The following is a 19,341-nucleotide window of genomic DNA, read 5'->3' as shown; positions in this document are numbered from 1 at the left end:
CACTCGGCGAAGTAAGGAACCAGAAAAAGAAATGTCGGGTACGGCCTTTCTGCCATACATTCCCAGAGTGACGGACAGAATCGGCCGTATATTGCGCAAACATGGCGTAAAGACGATCTTCAAACCGACAAGGAAGATCAAAGAGTGTCTTAGATCGGCGAAGGAGAAAAGAGACCCACTTTCAATGTCGGGAATATACCGCATACCATGCACATGCGGAAAAGTTTATGTCGGGATGACTGGACGATCCATTAACACCAGGATCAAGGAGCATAAGCGACATTGCAGGTTGGGGCAGGTGGAGAAATCGGCCGTGGCAGAACACGCACTGAATGAGACCGACCACGTAATAAAATTCGCCGACACGGAAGTTCTGGCTGTAGAGAACCACTATCACACGCGCTTGTTCAGAGAAGCTGTAGAAATACAAAAACACGCGAACAGTTTGAACAAGAAAGAGGAAAGCCTTAAGGTCAACGGATCCTGGCTTCCCGTACTGCAGCGAACGACCGTCGCAGGTAGCAAGAGGAGAACCGCACCGGAAATGACCGCGGAGAAGCCCTCGGACGTTGGCGCGCCAGGTACATATAGTCTGCGCCCGCGAGCTCGGCTCCAGTTCACCACCGGCAATGGAGGGTGAAGCTTTGACAATGCCAGCCACTCGTGCTGGCGAAACGTCAGAAAAATCATTAGATGAACGTCGGCCGAAGAACCCGAGACAGAAGCCAATAGGCAGTTTGTCAACAAGTGGCCACGAAAGCCTCAACAATTTTGTAAAGAAAGTATACTTTTCGCTGGATGGAAGACTTGAACCGAGGACCTCTCGCTCCGCAGCTGCTCACGCTAACCACGGGACCACGGCGCTCCTGAGCTCACCCTATCCTTGATGTTGCCTACCTTGCTCACGAACTACTCAGTTTGTATGTTTTGCTTATTTTTTTCATAGTTCCACACAACTTGTTCCTGTTTTCTCGATTGATCTGTGTTCAGTTTTTCAAGGCCTACCCACTGTGCCAACTTATAACTAAATCTGAGGGGGGTGCGATGGGGAGGTTCCCTTGTTAGCAGATACGTGTGATCGGATGCGGATACGGAGGGGCGTGTGGTGGACACACGTCTCTCCTATCCGTTGTCAGTTTCGCTGACTGGAGCCACTACTCCCCAGTTGGCCTCACGAGGGCCGAGTCCACCTCACTCGCCGGCAACACTCGGGAGACGGTCACCCGTCTGAGCGTCGGCTAAACCCGACACCGCTCAACTTCGGTGCCCTAATGGGAGCCGGTGTCGCCACTGCGGCAAGCACTTCCCGTTAACATTACGATTACTCGATGCCTCGGGATGTCTCCTTTCGAACAAATGTAAACACCACTCGTGGCAGTATGAGGAACGATCTGTGATTGCAGATCGTGTGATCGGCATTGCCAATCGTTGCCAGTAGACGATTTCTGACGTGTCGCTGCTTCTTTATTCTATCAGTCCGTCATTTGGCCCCGTGAGGCTGACTCACCCCGTTCCGGACGTCCCTGTCTCAGGAAAATCTGAGGAGGTACCGGAAATGAGCGTGGTCTTTCTGCACCGAAGGCAGTGACGCTTAACCATTCGGAGACAATCTCAGAGTTGTGCCTCAGATATCTTTTCCCCCCTAATTTGATTCAGTATCTCCTCCATACTTCTTCGATCTATCCGTCAACTTTTCAACGTCCTTCTGTAGCACCACATTTGAAAAGCTTTTGTTGGCTTCTTGTCTCAACTGCTTGTTGTTCGTGTTCTACTTAGGTACAGGACTGCAGGCCACACAAATACCTTCAGAAAGGACACGTTAAGGTATAAAAAATTTATACGCGATGTTAACACATTTCTCCTTTCCAGATACACTTTCCTTGCTAATTTGACCACTGCCAGTTATTTTGACGTCTGAATAGAAAAACTCATTGACTAATTTTAGTGTTCATCCATCCATTCTGCTGACCATTATACAGCCAGTGCTAGATTGGGCTGGTACGGTACTGCTCCAGTTTTGTGTAGAACCAGTCTGTATATACTCTATTATGAGGACGGGGTCCCCACTCCGAAAGGCACTTATTCACTTCCTATGGAACCCTGGTGTTCTGCAGAGCACGGCTTGCAAAACTCTGTTCTGGAGGAAGGCCAAGAATTCACCTCTCTCCGGATTGAACACTTTTCTTCACAAATAAGAGACAGCTACAAAACAGAACAACAAAAATATAATTAACTGCAAAATATACAGAAACGAAACTGGAGAGTGTATACAAGAAACAACAAAACTTAACACAGTGAGGCAGACAGTGAGTTCTCTTGGTGGGACAATATGTTTCAGAGTGAAGGGAAAGACTGTTTCCCCATCCCCCACCTCCCCCTCTATCTTCACAGACACCATTCTCGTTAGCCTGCTGTACATGGGGCACAAACAAAATAGGACAACTGGGGGATGGCGAGGTACACAAAGGAGAGCAGCACGGATGGTCACAGGCTCGTTTGACTTACAGGGGAGTGTCGGGAGAGATGTTGAAAAAACTAAACTGGCATGCGCTTAAAGCTAGGTGTCGACTATTCTGTGAAGGACTACTTGCAAAGTTCTGAGAATGATAGTTAGGTGACTAATTTAGTGACGTACAACAGCCCCCTACATTTCAATGCGTGAAGACGACATTAGATTAATTACAGCACACACAGAGGCACATTTAAGCAGACATCCCTCCCACACTCCATATGCGAATGGAATGGGATGGCCCCCAGTATGTGCTACTGGGGAAGTACCCTCTGCTGTGCACTGTACAGTGGTGTTCAGAGTACAGACATTGACAGGTAGAGGTAGTAGACAGTTTATGGAATAACGACTTAGCAAACTGCCTTCTGATCCTGGTACTGTGGAACGACGAGCGTCGTCACAACACTGGAGTCACAGCACATTATAGTGCTTTACACACACTCTCCACCAGAACACACGTGTATCGTGTCCCGGCACTCGTGCCATCTTTGGACACGTAGTACTGGTTCAGAAAGAAAGGAGACAGAGAATGAGAGAGAGAGTAAATGCAAGGCAATACAACTGTCCACGTGCTGTTTTACCGATGCCAGCAACAGATTCCATCCCCTTAGTATTTTTGTAAATTACACCACATTTTCCATTTCTGTATTTATTGCTAACGTAATGGTACATCATTTGCCAGTTACAAAATACACCGTACTAAAGCTTAAAGTAGTAAAGGAGTTTTGCTATTTGGGGAGCAAAATAACTGATGATGGTCGAAGTAGAGAGGATATGAAATGTAGACTGGCAATGGCAAGGAAAGCGTTTCTGAAGAAGAGAAATCTGTTAACATCGAGTATAGATTTAAGTGTCAGGAAGTCATTTCTGAAAGTATTTGTATGGAGTGTAGCCATGTATGGAAGTGAAACATGGACGATAAATAGTTTGGACAAGAAGAGAATAGAAGCTTTCGAAATGTGGTGCCACAGAAGAATGCTGAAGATTAGATGGGTAGACCACATAACTAATCAGGAGGTATTGAATAGGATTGGGGAGAAGAGGAGTTTGTGGCACAAGTTAAATAGAAGAAGGGATCGGTTTGTAGGACATGTTCTGAGGCATCAAGGGATCACAAATTTAGCATTGGAGGGCAGCTTGGAGGGTAAAAATTGTAAAGGGAGACCAAGAGATTCAGAAGGATGTAGGTTGCAGTAAGTACTGGGAGATGAAACGACAACAAAGCTGTTAGTATACCAATAATCACAGAAGATATAGCTAATAAATTAATTGTGAGGCCTACTTACCAAGACGGAAAAAGTGCCCTGTCGTCTGAAACAAGACACGGCCATGGCAAAAACACCCCTGGCGCAAACATGCGAGCTGGTTCCAGTGGCGTAGAGACTCGCCAGATGCGCGACTTCCACTGCCGTCACAGGCGGCACTGAAGACGAAGTTATTGACTTTGCCTCGGCCAGTTGCCAGGTGAGTACAATCCGCCAATGACTGGACGATGACGGATAGGAGGCTATTCGGAAGATAGGAGAGCAGGTCTCGCCCACTCGGTCGTAGATCGTCGCCCAGGGTCGCTAAATGAACTCTTAGAAGTGAACAGGCAGTTGTTGTAAAATCGCATTCGCAATGTACTGTGAAATTTACATGCAATTATTTGCACTTAGCCATTGAGGACCTTTTTTTGTGTTGTATTACAAACAGTGTTGTGGATGTCATTATTCCATTGTCACAAACGTAAGTAAACCTCTTGTGTGATTTCGTTACTACTTTGTTGGATTGTTGTAGAACCTCGGTTCTGCTATCCTGTTGCCTGACTGTGGGGCATAGCTGAGTAATAATGGCAGGGAGAAATTGTCTTAGTGGTGTACTGCACCAGAAGTCATTCCACGAACCCACGAACTCAGTCTGCCGTAGCAACGACAGCTGCAACGAGGCATCTACAAAACTGGCGTCGAGGGCTTGCAAAAAATCGACCCTGTACTGATGAGCCAAAACATTATGACTGCTGCCCACTGTGAGATTCGATGTTGCGCGGTTGGACATGTGATACGGCAAGAAAAGTACATAGGTGAAACCGAGACAAATGGGGAATGGTGTGGTCAGCAAATGGGAAATGTACTGACATAAGCAGCTTCGAAACAGGGCAGATTGTTTTGTCCCAGGGAAGGAGCATCTCAAAAATAGTGAAGCTGTTCGAGTGCTTCTGTCGTGGGCTGTTACAGAAAGTGGTCGACGTACTGTGAAACCGCGACAGGGCGACAAAGTGTCAGACGTCTACGCCTCGCCACAGAACGTGAAAATCGCGGGCTCGCACAGTGTGTGAAATCGGTGTAGGTGGCGATCTGTGGCAGACCCGATGATAGAGCCCGGCACAACTTCGGGCAGTGTTTTACAGCACGGTGTTCAGTGCACGGCATCTCTATAGTGTACGACTCTTAACTGTTCCCCCGTCAGTAGGACAGCATAATGTGGGCAGGGGATAGCCGAGATTCAACTGTGGATCAGTGGAAGTGTTTCGTCTAGTCAGAATAATCGTGTTTCTCATTACACGAGGTCAACGGTCGTGTCCAGATACACTGTCACTGGTGCATATGGCTGCTGAAAACATTCACTGCGCCACAGGTGTGGGCACAGCGTTGTGACACGGGGGCAACCACCTCAGTTTCCGTTGGACCTGTGGTAGTAATTGAAGGCATCCGTGCAGTAATTGGGTACATCCACTTTTGGCTGAAAATAAGATTTTACTACTGTTGCACGGATTGAAAACTACTCAGTTGTACGCTGCAAGAATCGGACTTGTCTGTGGGACCAGTTCCGAATAAAATAGGGAATGAACTTGTGAATGTAAGATGTCTGGGGCAAGAGCCAGATATGTCCAGGGTTTGCCCTGTCATTAGTTAGATTTTGGTTTGTGAAAGAATCCAAGAAATTCACTGTGGTTAACATTACAGGATATGTATTTTTAGACTTCTCATCCTACCTAAGAAAGCCATTCGAGATAACATTAAAAACGCTGATAACGGCAAATTTGCTGTTTCAAAGTACAGGTACTTTGAATACTACACTGAATAGAAGTACAAGTTTGCTGTAGTGCATCGTTATCAAAAGTTACCTACCGTGATTTCATCATTCGGAAAGCCTCAACTACATTGACATTTCCTGAGGAAAAACTTTATAAGTGCCTCTGCCAGTTAATGCTGAGACGTGTAAATACGTCATGAAGCTTGTCAAGAAGTATTTGAAAGCATCAGTCACAGATTTTACCAGTTAGTCTATATTTGAACAGTTACAGGTGCTACATACAGTTTATCAGAAGGAGAAGCACAAGGAACTTCTTATCATTAACGTTTCACAACTATTACTTGTATTAGTTGTTTTTTTTTCCAGGCTCCTCGTATATATATATATATATATATATATATATATATATATATATATATATATATATATATATAAAAACAAAGATGTTGTGACTTACCGAACGAAAGCGTTGGTATGTTGATAGACACACAAACAAACACAAACATACACACAAAATTCAACCTTTCGCAACAAACTGTTGCCTCATCAGGAAAGAGGGAAGCAGAGGGAAAGACGAAAGGATGTGGGTTTTAAGGGAGAGGGTAAGGAGTCATTCCAATCCCGGGAGCGGAAAGACTTACCTTAGGGGGAAAAAAGGACAGGTATACACTCGCACACACACACACATATCCATCCACACATATACAGACACAAGCAGACATATTTAAAGACAAAGAGTTTGGGCAGACATGTCAGTCGAGGCGGAAGTGCAGAGGCAAAGACGTTGTTGAATGAGAGGTGAGGTATGAGTGGCGGCAACTTGAAATTAGCGCAGATTGAGGCCTGGCGGATAACGGGAAGAGAGGATATATTGAAGAGCAAGTTCCCGTCTCCGGAGTTCGGATAGGTTGGTGTTAGTGGGAAGTATCCAGATAACCCGGACGGTGTAACACTGTGCCAAGATGTGCTGGCCGTGCACCAAGGCATGTTTAGCCACAGGGTGATCCTCATTACCAACAAACACTGTCTGCCTGTGTCCATTCATGCGAATGGACAGTTTGTTGCTGGTCATTCCCACATAGAATGCTTCACAGTGTAGGCAGGTCAATTGGTAAATCACGTGGGTGCTTTCACACATGGCTCTGCCTTTGATCGTATACACCTTCCGGGTTACAAGACTGGAGTAGGTGGTGGTGGGAGGGTGCACGGGACAGGTTTTACACCGGGGGCAGTTACAAGGGTAGGAGCCAGAGGGTAGGGGTTTGGGGATTTCATAGGGAGGAACTAAGAGGTTACGAAGGTTAGGTGGACTGGCGGAAAGACACTCTTGGTGGAGTGGGGAGGATTTCTTGAAGCATGGATCTCATTTCGGGGCAGGATTTGAGGAAGTTGTATCCCTGCTGGAGAGCCACATTCAGAATCTGATCCAGTCCCAGAAAGTATCCTGTCACAAGTGGGGCACTTTTGTGGTTCTTCTGTGGGAGGTTCTGGGTTTGAGGGGATGAGGAAGTGGCTCTGGTTATTTGCTTCTGTACCAGGTCGGGAGGGTAGTTGCGGGATGCGAAAGCTGTTGTCAGGTTGTTGGTGTAATGCTTCAGGGATTCCGGACTGGAGCAGATATATATATATATATATATATATATATATATCTGCTTGTGTCTGTGTATGTGCCGATGGATATGTGGGTATGTGCGAGTGTATACCTGTCCATTTTCCCCCTAAGGGAAGTCTTTCCGCTCCCGGGATTGGAATGACTCCTTACCCTCTCCCTTAAAACCCACATCCTTTCGTCTTTCCCTCTCCTTCCCTCTTTCCTGATGAGGCAACAGTTTGTTGCGAAAGCTAGAATTTCATGTGTATGGTTGTGTTTGTTTGTGTGTCTATCGACGTGCCAGCACTTTCGTTCGGTAAGTCACATCATCTGTGTTTTTATATATAGATATATTAGATATATTTTTTCCACGTGGAATGTTTCCCTCTGTTATATATATATATATATATATATATATATATATATATATATATATATATATATATATATATATATATATAATTTGCAAGTTTTTAAAATTAGAGAAATATTGTTTGCTCATTTAATAAGATATTATGATGTGCTGGTGGCCTACTTAATGTTGGGGAAAGACAAAACTGATTGAAATATTTTTTTTCCCAATTTGTGGACAATTTTTTGTGTCTTACAGAAATAAACTACCTTTGCTCTCCTTTCTGTCAATCAAAATGAGGCATATTATATACCTGACCGATTAGTCGTGATGAGCTAATGTAATTACAAGTGTGGAAGCAAAGGAAAAATAACTTTTACGAACGAAGTGAAAGATTTAACATAGACTTTATTGCGACATTCTCTTTTGCAGGGTAACTTCGGGGACGTGCACAGAGGTAAACTGCGAAAAACTGGGATGGAGGTCGCAGTAAAAACCTGCCGAATGACAGTCCCCGAAGAGCACCGTCGCAAATTCCTCCAAGAGGGGCGCATCCTGAAGCAGTATAACCACCCGAATATTGTCAGGCTGATTGGAATCTGTGTGCAGAAGCAGCCCATCATGATAGTCATGGAGCTGGTTCCAGGTGAGATGAAATCCTAATATGTCTACAGACTTTTAAATTACGGCATGAGAAGTTTCTAAAAATTTGTATCTTTGTGAATACATACGTGTTGTCTGTAATAAGTAGCCACACGGCTTGTGTGTAGCTAGTGTTTGTCAGCATTTAAAATGGGGTATCTGCACCCACATTGTAATGCACTGTGGAGGACGCTATTTTATATTTTTTTGGAGTGATAAAATATCAAAGCTCCGTGTCGTGTATAAAGAAAGATTGCAAATTAATACCAACTTCCTGTGAGAATCAGAGTGCCATCAGCTCAATAAATCTGAATTACAGCTGCGTTCTCTCTGAGCCAGTTCACTTCCTCGTGTTCTACTGCTCCCACGGGAGGCAGAATTACAAGGGATGTATAATTACACTAAACTCGCATTAGTCCGACCCCCCAGTAGTCCAGTCCCTCAGAAATCTGACCCACATCCGAACAGTGAATTATCGTGCACAACAGTGTTGTTAGTGAATTAAAGTGTAAAACAGTGCTGTACATATTTGAAATTGTGGCATTCTTTACAGTTCAGTATAATGTCTTCCAAAAGGAAACACAATACTCTAGACCTCAAGCAAAAACTTGAAATTTTAGTTAAATTGAACTGAGGTTCTTCACAATTTGACAGTAAGCAACTCAAAGGGAAAGTGAGATGGGAAAAACAGAAGGTTACGCAAAAGAGAAAAAGTGAAGAACTGGACATAGCTGTTCGTACAACAAAACAATATAGAAGTTCCAGTCAGTGGCCTACTAATAAAAGAAAAAGCAGCTGCATTTAATAAACAATTTGGTGGCAGTAACTAGTCTGCAGGAAGTGAGGGTCAGCTACGAAACTGGAAGAAACGACATCTCGGCGTGCAGCAGCTGACAGTCGCCGCGGAAAGTCACTCTGCTCATGAGAAAAGTGCAGATGACTGTAAATGAGATGCAGAAGATAATCTAGCAAGAAGATCGAACTGCCGATGCCTCGTTCAGTGCCGATGAAACAACTCTTTTTGCGAGACGCTTCCTTCAAAACCGTTAGCTGCCGACTGACGGAAATATTAAAGGTGTGTCGTAATGCAAATGGGAGTTGTATACTACACTAATGGTGATTGGGAAACCCCAACATCCACATTGTTTCCGACGCAGTGACATAAATACACTTCCGGTGCAATATTACATTCAGAAGAATGCACGGATGGACAGATAAACATTCTCTCAGTGGTTCCGTGAAACATTCGTACCGGCAATGAGAAAAGAGCTGAAGAAGAAAAAGATTCCACTTAAAACTATCCTTATTCTTGACAATGCTTCCAATCATCCTTCCAATGTGACTCAAGCCTGACGGTATTTGAGCACTCCTTCTTCCACCCAGTGTGACAGCCCACAGACCCACAGACCAGGGAATTTCGGTATCAACAAATCGTCATTATCGACACGCATTTCTCATCTCCTCACCAAACTGATGTGAAGAAAACTCTACCGAGAGGTGTGGAAAGCGATCGACTTATGTGATGTCGTTTTCCGTGCAGCCGAACAATGGGGTAAAGTAGAGAGAGCTAGAGAAAAGTGGGGCCATCCGTCGATACGGAGTCTGAACCGGTGCCGAGTGACGGCGATTCGGAATCGTCGACTGCAGATACTGTGTACACTGACAAATTCCACGAGCTTCTGGGAGGAGGAGAAATTGACGATGAAGATGTTGCTGAGCAACTGACTGAGGAAGACTGTGAGACAGACAAAACTTTAACCAGATGAAAAAATAATCAAAACTGCGCAGGAAAGTATTGATGAGAGTGACGAAGAAGAGGACATAGGAGGAGAGAGCGCAACGATATCTCACGCTGCCGGTATGACATCTTCCTGGAGTACAACCAGCTATGTGCATTAACAATGTAATGCTCGTAAAACGATTGCATGCCGCCATCACGTATTGTCATTGCCATAATTAAAAAGTCGGGATGTGTTTAATAGTGAGTGACACGACCGTATAATTATGTACACACTCGAGAACTAAGTTTTCTTTGAAAATGAATGTATCCTTGGATGTATTAAAGTATATCCCCTATGCTTTTAACATAAATTTCAGATGCTCTCAATAATCAGGCACTTCCACTAATCTGACACCTGTATGTGCAAGGAATGGCCAAATTAGCAACAGTCCAGTGTAATTAAATTGATTGGTTGTGTACCTGTGGTGGATGAGTACTGTAATGTTAAGAGATACATAATGTTTTTAAATATTATGATAGTAAAAATTCCAGGATACTGGGTAAGAAAGATAACGACAGATTCGTGGCTCACACTCATAACAGAACAACAGAGAATTTCACTAGCTGTCAAGTTACTGCCGTTTTCCAGTTTAATTATACACTCTTCAGGAATGCAAGGACACAAAAACAGTCATACCCAACCACAGCCATTTCTTTGTAGTTATACATCTACGTCTACAACTACACACATACTCTGCAAGCCACCATATGGTGCATGGCAGAGGGTACCTTGCACCACTGCTATTTATCCCTTTCCTGTTCCACTCGCAAATAGGACGAGGGAAAAATGAATGTCTACGTGCCCCCGCACGAGCCCCGATTTCTCTTATCTTGCTTTTGTGGTCCTCGCATGAAATGTACATTGGTGGGAATACAGTCATTCTGCAGTAAGCTGCAAATGCCTTTTCTCTAAACTTTCTCAATAGTGTTCCACGGAAAGAATGTCACCTTTCCTCCAGCGGCATTATCATGCCTTCACAGTGTAATTTCTTCAATGGCTTCCTTTAATCCGGCCTGTTGCGGATCCCAAACACTCGAGCAAGTCCCGAGAATTGGTTGCGGAAGTGTTCTGCGTCTGATCTCCTTTATAGATGAGCTGTACTTTCCTGAAAGTCTCCCAGTAAAACAAAGTTGACTGTCCACCTTTCCTACAGCTGAATGTATGTGCTTGTTCCATATCACTTTTCAGTGTTACACCTAAATATTTAATTGATGTGATTGTGTCAAGCAGCCTGGCACTAATGCCGTATTTGAACATTACTGGGTTGTTGTTTTTCATAACAATCTGCTTTAACTTACCTTTTTCCACGTTAGCTCGGCAACATTTGCATTCTACATCTACATCTACATTTATACTCCGCAAGCCAACCAACGGTGTGTGGCGGAGGGCACTTTACATGCCACTGTCATTACCTCCCTTTCCTGTTCCAGTCGCGTATGGTTCGCGGGAAGAACGACTGTCTGAAAGCCTCCGTGCGCACTCTAATCTCTCTAATTTTACATTCGTGATGCCCTCGGGAGGTATAAGTAGGGGGAAGCAATATATTCGATACCTCATCCAGAAACGCACCCTCTCGAAACCTGGACAGCAAGCTACACCGCGATGCAGAGCGCCTCTCTTGCAGGGTCTGCCACTCGAGTTTATTAAACATCTCCTTAACGCTATCACGGTTACCAAATAACCCTGTGATGAAACGCGCTGCTCTTCTTTGGATCTTCTCTATCTCCTCCGTCAACCCGATCTGATACGGATCCCACACTGATGAGCAATACTCAAGTATAGGTCGAACGAGTGTTTTGTAAGCCACCTCCTTTGTTGATGGACTACATTTTCTAAGCACTCTCCCAATGAATCTCAACCTGGTACCCGCCTTACCAACAATTAATTTTATATGATCATTCCACTTCAAATCGTTCCGCACGCATACTCCCAGATATTTTACAGAAGTAACTGCTACCAGTGTTTGTTCCGCTATCATATAATCATACAATAAAGGATCCTTCTTTCTATGTATTCGCAATACATTACATTTGTCTATGTTAGGGACAGTTGCCACTCCCTGCACCAAGTGCCTATCCGCTGCAGATCTTCCTGCATTTCACTACAATTTTCTAATGCCGCAACTTCTCTGCATACTACAGCATCATCCGCAAAAAGCCACATGGAACTTCCGACACTATCTACTAGGTCATTTATATATATTGTGAAAAGCAATGGTCCCATAACACTCCCCTGTGGCACGCCAGAGGTTACTTTAACGTCTGTAGACGTCTCTCCATTGATAACAACATGCTGTGTTCTGTTTGCTAAAAACTCTTCAATCCAGCCACACAGCTGGTCTGATATTCCGTAGGCTCTTACTTTGTTTATCAGGCGACAGTGTGGAACTGTATCAAATGCCTTCCGGAAGTCAGGAAAAATAGCATCTACCTGGGAGACTGTATCTAATATTTTCTGGGTCTCATGAACAAATAAAGCGAGTTGGGTCTCACATGATCACTGCTTCCGGAGTCCATGTTGATTCGTACATAGTAGATTCTGGGTTTCCAAAAATGACATGATACTCGAGCAAAAAACATGTTCTAAAATTCTACAACAGATTGATGTCAGAGATATAGGTCTATAGTTTTGCGCATCTGCTCGACGACCCTTTTTGAAGACTGGGACTACCTGTGCTCTTTTCCAATCATTTGGAACCCTCCGTTCCTATAGAGACTTGCGGTACACGGCTGTTAGACGGGGGGCAAGTTCTTTCGCGTACTCTGTGTAGAATCGAATTGGTATCCCGTCAGGTCCAGTGGACTTTCCTCTGTTGAGTGATTCCAGTTGCTTTTCTATTCCTTGGACACTTATTACGGGTAATTTCTTCAGTGGCTGAAGTTGACATCATTAAGGTTGCCTACTTTGGCTACTTCCACTCATTGATGTTGTATGCTATCATATTCTGGGGGAACCAACCACTTGCAAGAAAAGTTTTCACCATCCAAAAAAAAGCAATCAGAATAATGTGTGGGGTCCGTCAAAGACATTCTTGCAGGCACTTGTTTTGGAAGATAGGTATCCTAACAACTGCCTCACAGTATATTTTTTCCTTGCTGACCTTTGTGTGCAAAAATTACTCTATCTACCAAGACAACAGTAAATTCCATGGCTATAACACCAGAAACAAAAACAATGTACATTTTGAAATGGAACGTCTCACTCTGGTACAAAAAGGAGTTTATTACTCCAGCATTAAGCTATTCAATGCTCTACCACTACATATCAAATGTGTTCATACAGAACTGCCAAAATTTAAACAAGTTCTCAAAGATTACCTGACGGAGAAATCTTTTTATACTGTGGATGAATATCTGAAAGAAAATGTATACCATCACTAAACTTATTGTGTCTAGAAGTAGTTGAATTGATTTTATTGTCCATTTGAGCATTAGCACACGTTCTGTAACAACAAATTGGCTGTACCTGTGTTTACTCTTGTAGGCCTAATATCTGATTTAACTTTGTGCTCTTATCTTTAACCTTTATTTGAAACTCCGTTTTCTGTTAAATGGTTGTTATGTTATCTAGCTGACATTGTATCTATTACTGTATTTATAGTATGTCTTACGTAAACTATGTACAATTTGGCATTGAATTGCCCTTGTATTTATTGTAAGTTTAAATTGAAACCTGTACAGTTTGACATGTTCCATATCCTTGTGATTGACTCACTAACTGGATCTACATAACATGAAATAAATAAATAAATGAGAGCTAGCTAAAATTCATGACAGCAAGTAAAAATTATATACACATCATCCTGTACCCTGCTACACTCAATTAACAACACTGTTCCGTACGTGAGGGCTTTGTCGGTAGCCACAGATTGTTTCTTGACCCTCTGCCACGTTATTTGTACATATAGAGGAGGAGAGCAGTCCTTCTACTCTTCTCTGGGCACTTCTGATGATACCTTTGTGTCCAACAAATGCTCCCTGTCCGGGACAACGTAATCGGTTCTGTTACTTAAGAAGTCTTTGAGTCACAGTCGTATCTGAGAACCTGTTCTGTGTGGTTTGGTCTTCGTTAACAGTATCCAGTGGGGCACTGTGTCAAAAGGTTTTAGTAAATCTAGAAAGGTTTCCATACTTAATGTGAAGCTTCAATTTATTTTAATTACATTCTGCATGTTCTTGCACATTTTATCATTTGTACCTATTTTTTTAAGTTATATATTTCTGATGTGACTTCTTTATGGACTTCAGTGTATAGTAGTTCCTTTTTGGTGGTTAAACTGTGTCCTCCCTAAAATGAAACTTTGAAATCATACGAGAGTACACGTGAACAATTTTTATTATTTATTTTATGGCCTTCATTGGACCACTCTAGTCAAAAATACAAAGTTGTAAACAAGTTGTTACACAGGGATACAATTTGGCTCAACAATAACTTAATATGATATTTAGGTAATATAATTATTAGAGGCTATTCTTATATGAAAGGTGTTTTGCTCTTCTGTCTGCCCAATATTTCTCCATTCTTTCAGATATCTTCTTTCTTTCTTCATCTGAGACCACTCTTCCTGTACTCCTTTTATTGATTTTCATTTGTAGTCTGGTTTGTGGGTCTTGCAGTATTCTGGTTTTCTCTGTCTTGTTTTTTAGGTCATCTACTGTAATTTGGAGTTCTTTTGTATCTTCCTTAATTTCTGTGATCCATTTCATGTCGCTCTTGCTATTCCACAATTTTTGTATTGTTTTTTTTACTAATTCTGTTTTCTAGAGTTCTCATCAGATGTCCAAAGAATGAGATGCGTTTCTTCCTGATCGTGCTCATGACTGGTTCTATTTTCTTATATACTGTTTCATTTGATGCTATTCTCCAATGTCCATTTATTTTATACAGTTTATTTATACATGTCCTAATTATTCTTCTTTCTATTTTTAGTATTCTGTCAATTTCTGCTGCATATGTTATTTCTGGTTGTGTAACTGTTTTATAGTGTTTTAATTTTGCATCTATAGATAGGCTTTTTTTGTTGTATGTAGTTTTGGTAATGTAATTTGCGTAGTTCAGTTTTTCTATTCTATTCTGCCATGATGGCTTCTCATTTAGATTGTATATTATTATTTCGCCTAAATATTTAAATTTATCAACAATTTTGATTTCCTGTTCTCCTATTGTAATTTTGTTTGCAAGTGGTGGATCAGTTAGCATAATCTCCGTTTTTTCAAATGATATTCTAAGGCCTACTTTCTCTGCTAGTTCTTGTAGTGACTTCACTTGTTGCCTGGCTTCTTGAACAGTGTTGGCTAGGAGAGCAAGATCATCAGCGAATCCCAAGCAGTTTAAGCTAATATCATCTTTAGCACTTCCAATTCTTATCATCTTTGGATTATCCTTGTACCATTCTCTCATTATGTATTCCAGTGCTCAGTTGTACAGTAATGGTGATAGGCAGTCACCTTGTCTTAAGCCTGTTTTTATGAGGAATGGTTCCGAAATTTCTCCTCTAAACTTCACTTTTGATTTGGTGTTGGTTAGAGTGAGTTGTATTATTTTAATTAGTTTTGGATGGAGTCCTAGATTTCTTAAAATTTTTAATACTGAATGTCTGTGGAGACAGTCATATGCCGTCTTAAAATCTACAAATGTTACTGCCAGAGGTTTGTTCCGTTTCTTGTAGTATGCCATAATCAATTGTAAACTAATTATCTGCTCTGCACAGCTTCTCCATGGTCTGAAACCTCCCTGATATTCCCCTAACTCCTGTTCTAATTGCTCCTTGATTCTTTCATATAGGATCTTGGATAGAATTTTATATGTGCAATCTAGGAGAGAGATTCCTCTGTAGTTGTCTGGGTTGCTCTTATCTCCCTTTTTGTGTAGTGGGTGGATGATAGCTGTGGTCCAATGTTCGGGAAATTGTTCTGTTACCCAAATTTTTGTTAGAGCCATGTGTAAGCAGGTCTTGACTGTGTCACTTGCATATTTCCACATTTCAACAAAAACCTGATCTTCTCCACATACCTTATAATTATTTTGTTCTTTAAGAATTTTTTCTACTTCTTGGAAAGTTGGAGGGTCTAGGTGTTAGGTTTGGTTTTTATTGGGGTATTTATGTTGATTTGTAAGGTTTCTCTGGGTTCCTCGCAATTCAGAAGTTTGTAAAATGCTTTTGCCATGATTTCTGCATTTGCCTTGGTACTGTGTGCCATTCTTCCATCTTCATCTTTCAGTGTTAGTGTAGGGGCCTCATATTGTTGTAGTTGTTTCCCAAAGATTTTATAGTAGTTCCTGGAGTTGGTTTTATGATAATTACCTTCTATAGACTTTATAATATCTTTATGGAATCCTCTCTTGATTCTTCTAATATTTTGTGTGAATTTTTTTCTTTCATTTTTTAGGCTGGTGGCATTTTCTTCAGTTTTATGTGTTTGAAACTTTAACCATGCTTGGTGTCTATCTTCATGGAATTTGTCACATTCTGATGTCCACCATGCACGTTTCCTTCGTGGTTTCAAGGGAGCTAGATTCTCTGCTTCTCTTTTAAGATTAGGCACTAGTTGTTCTAGATCATCTGTTAATTTGATGGTTTGTGTTATTTGTTGGTACTTACTATTTTTAATTAGCTGATGTGGGTCAAACCTCCTTTTTATTTTATTAGTTTTTCCGGTCCTCTTCTTTAATGGTGTGAATTTGATTTTAATTTTAACCATATAATGGTCTGAGCCTGTGTCTACTGCTCTCAGTACTTTAACATTGTGGATCTCCTTATGAAAATTTTTGTCCATACAGACATGGTCTAGCTGCCACTCGCCCTTCCTCCAGTCTGGATGTTTCCATGTTTTAAATTTACTTGGCTTCCTCTTAAAGTATGTTGATTTAGATATAAGGTTGTGTTCTCTGCAGAGTTCTACAAGTCTTTGACCATTTTTGTTCATAAATTTATGTGGACTCCATTTTCCAATTATATCTTTATATTTCCTTTCTTTTCCCAACTGAGCATTGAAATCTCCCAATAAGATTTTTACATTCTTTTTATTTAATCTGTTCACAGTTTGTTCTAGAAGGTCCCAAAATTTATCTACCTCTTCCTTTGTTTTTGTTAGACAATTTTTTTCATTTGTTGGGGCATGAGCATTTATTATTGTATAGGTTTTATTCATTGTTTTAAAGCTTAGAGTCACAATTCTTGGTGATACTGCTTGGAAATCCATTACTGAGTCTATTATTTTTGGAAATGGTTGTTTAATTCTGATAATTTTATAACATACTTTTGCTCTTGCAAGAAAACAGCACTGTAACTCAGTATACAAATATTCTCTTCAAGAGATGAGAAGAATGATTCCACAAATCTACTAAGGAAACTCAAATAGGGCCTTGCATCATTAGAAAATCTCTTCAACTTTGCAACATTCTGTGACCTTTATCAAAGGCTCCCTCTCAGTTGACAGATATACAGTAAGCAAGTTAAGAGTGATGTAGGTTGCAGTACTTATTCGGGGATGAAGAGGCTTGCACAGGATAGAGTAGCACGGAGAGCTGCATCGAACCAGACTTCGGACTGAAGACCACGACAGTAGATACCTGATGCAATGTTACATAAATTCTTTGAAGTATTGTGTGAAATCGTCACCTGAGGAGTCTAGGAAGAGGAATGGTGACTTTCTCTAAAGTGGCCATTTTTCTCATAACGTGCATGTGTAAATTAATCTAGAAATATCATGATTATCAGCATGAGTTGGGAACTCACTTGACATTGTGTCTTGTTGGTGTACTGTGCTCATGTTTCTCCCTTCGTACGTGCACTTAAATAGAAAAACGAGCACCGGGTGGGCAGTCCGTTTTAAACTACTAATTAAAATCATGTTTCTCCATGGAAATTGTCAGTGAACTTTTCAGATGTAGCTTGTAGTGGTTGCACCTGCTGTTGATGTATAAATTGACTCACTCTATACCAATGGAGACTCTCCTTAATGACAGGAATTATCAAACGTGGTGTGTGACTGAATAAACATATGAATGTCCTTTCCTTAAACATATACGAGGATGGGTTGTGTCAATGTAGACTTTCACATCATATACTATTAATGATAAGTTCTCTCAGCACATAAAACATTGTCTGAAATTGTATTAAATTGTTTCTCCAAAAATTATTTTGAACAATTGATTCAGGGACCTAGTCAGAGTGTAAATGGTTGCAAAAATGTACTCAACCTCTTATTGTTGTTGTTGTTGATGTCTTAAGTCCTGAGACTGGTTTGATGCAGCTCTCCATGCTACTCTATCCTGTGCAACCTTCTTCATCTCCCAGTACTTACTGCAACCTACATCCTTCTGAATCTGCTTAGTGTATTCATCTCTTGGTCTCCCTCTACGATTTTTACCTTCCACGCTGCCCTCCAATGCTAAATTTGTTATCCCTTGATGCCTCAAAACATGTCCTACCAACCGATCCCTTCCTCTTGTCAAGTTGTGCCACAAACTTCTCTTCTCCCCAATCCTATTCAACACCTCCTCATTAGTTATGTGATCTACCCATCTAATCTTCAGCATTCTTCTGTAGCACCACATTTCGAAAGCTTCTATTCTCTTCTTGTCCACACTATTTATTGTCCATGTTTCACTTCCATACATGGCTACACTCCATACAAATACTTTCAGAAACGACTTCCTGACACTTAAATCAATACTCGATGTTAACAAATTCCTCTTCTTCAGAAACGCTTTCCTTGCCATTGCCAGTCTACATTTCATATCCTCTCTACTTCGACCATCATCAGTTAATTTGCTCCCCAAATAGCAAAGCTCCTTTACTACTTTAGGTGTCTCATTTCCTAATCTAATTCCCTCAGCATCACCCGACTTAATTCGACTACATTCCATTATCTTCATTTTGCTTTTGTTGATGTTCCTCTTATACCCTCCTTTCAAGACACTGTCCATTCCATTCAACTGCTCTTCCAAGTCCTTTGCTGTTTCTGACAGAATTACAATGTCATCGGCGAACCTGAAAGTTTTTATTTATTCTCCATGGATTTTAATACCTACTCCAAATTTTTCTTTTGTTTCCTTCACTGCTTGCTGAATATACAGATTGTATAACATTGGGGAGAGGCTACAACCCTGTCTCACTCCCTTCCCAACCACTGCTTCCCTTTCATGTTCCTCGACTCTTATAACTGCCATCTGGTTTCTGTACAAATTGTAAATAGCCTTTCGCTTCCTGTATTTTACCCCTGCCACCTTTAGAATTTCAAAGAGAGTATTATAGTCAACATTGTCAAAAGCTTTCTCTAAGTCTACAAATGCTAGAAACGTAGGTTTGTCTTTCCTTAATCTTTCTTCTAAGATAAGTCGTAAGGTCAGTATTGCCTCACATGTTCCAATATTTCTATGGAATCCAAACTGATCTTCCCCAAGGTTGGCTTCTACTAGTTTTTCCATTCATCTGTAAATAATTCGC

At 41.5% G+C, this 19,341-nt stretch overlaps 1 protein-coding gene across 1 annotated transcript in view; it reads left to right on the top strand.

Moving 5' to 3' along the window:
- Window positions 1-19,341, top strand: part of LOC126215008 (tyrosine-protein kinase Fer) — a 680,444-nt gene that overhangs the window by 612,682 nt on the left and 48,421 nt on the right. The window contains exon 10 of the mRNA XM_049941633.1: window positions 7,900-8,113. Coding sequence (XP_049797590.1) covers window positions 7,900-8,113 — 214 coding nt within the window. The remainder of the gene's footprint in view (window positions 1-7,899; window positions 8,114-19,341) is intronic.

Source organism: Schistocerca nitens, chromosome 12, assembly GCF_023898315.1.
Source record: "Schistocerca nitens isolate TAMUIC-IGC-003100 chromosome 12, iqSchNite1.1, whole genome shotgun sequence".
NCBI lineage: Eukaryota > Metazoa > Arthropoda > Insecta > Orthoptera > Acrididae > Schistocerca > Schistocerca nitens.
This window is presented reverse-complemented; position numbering and strand designations above follow the sequence as displayed.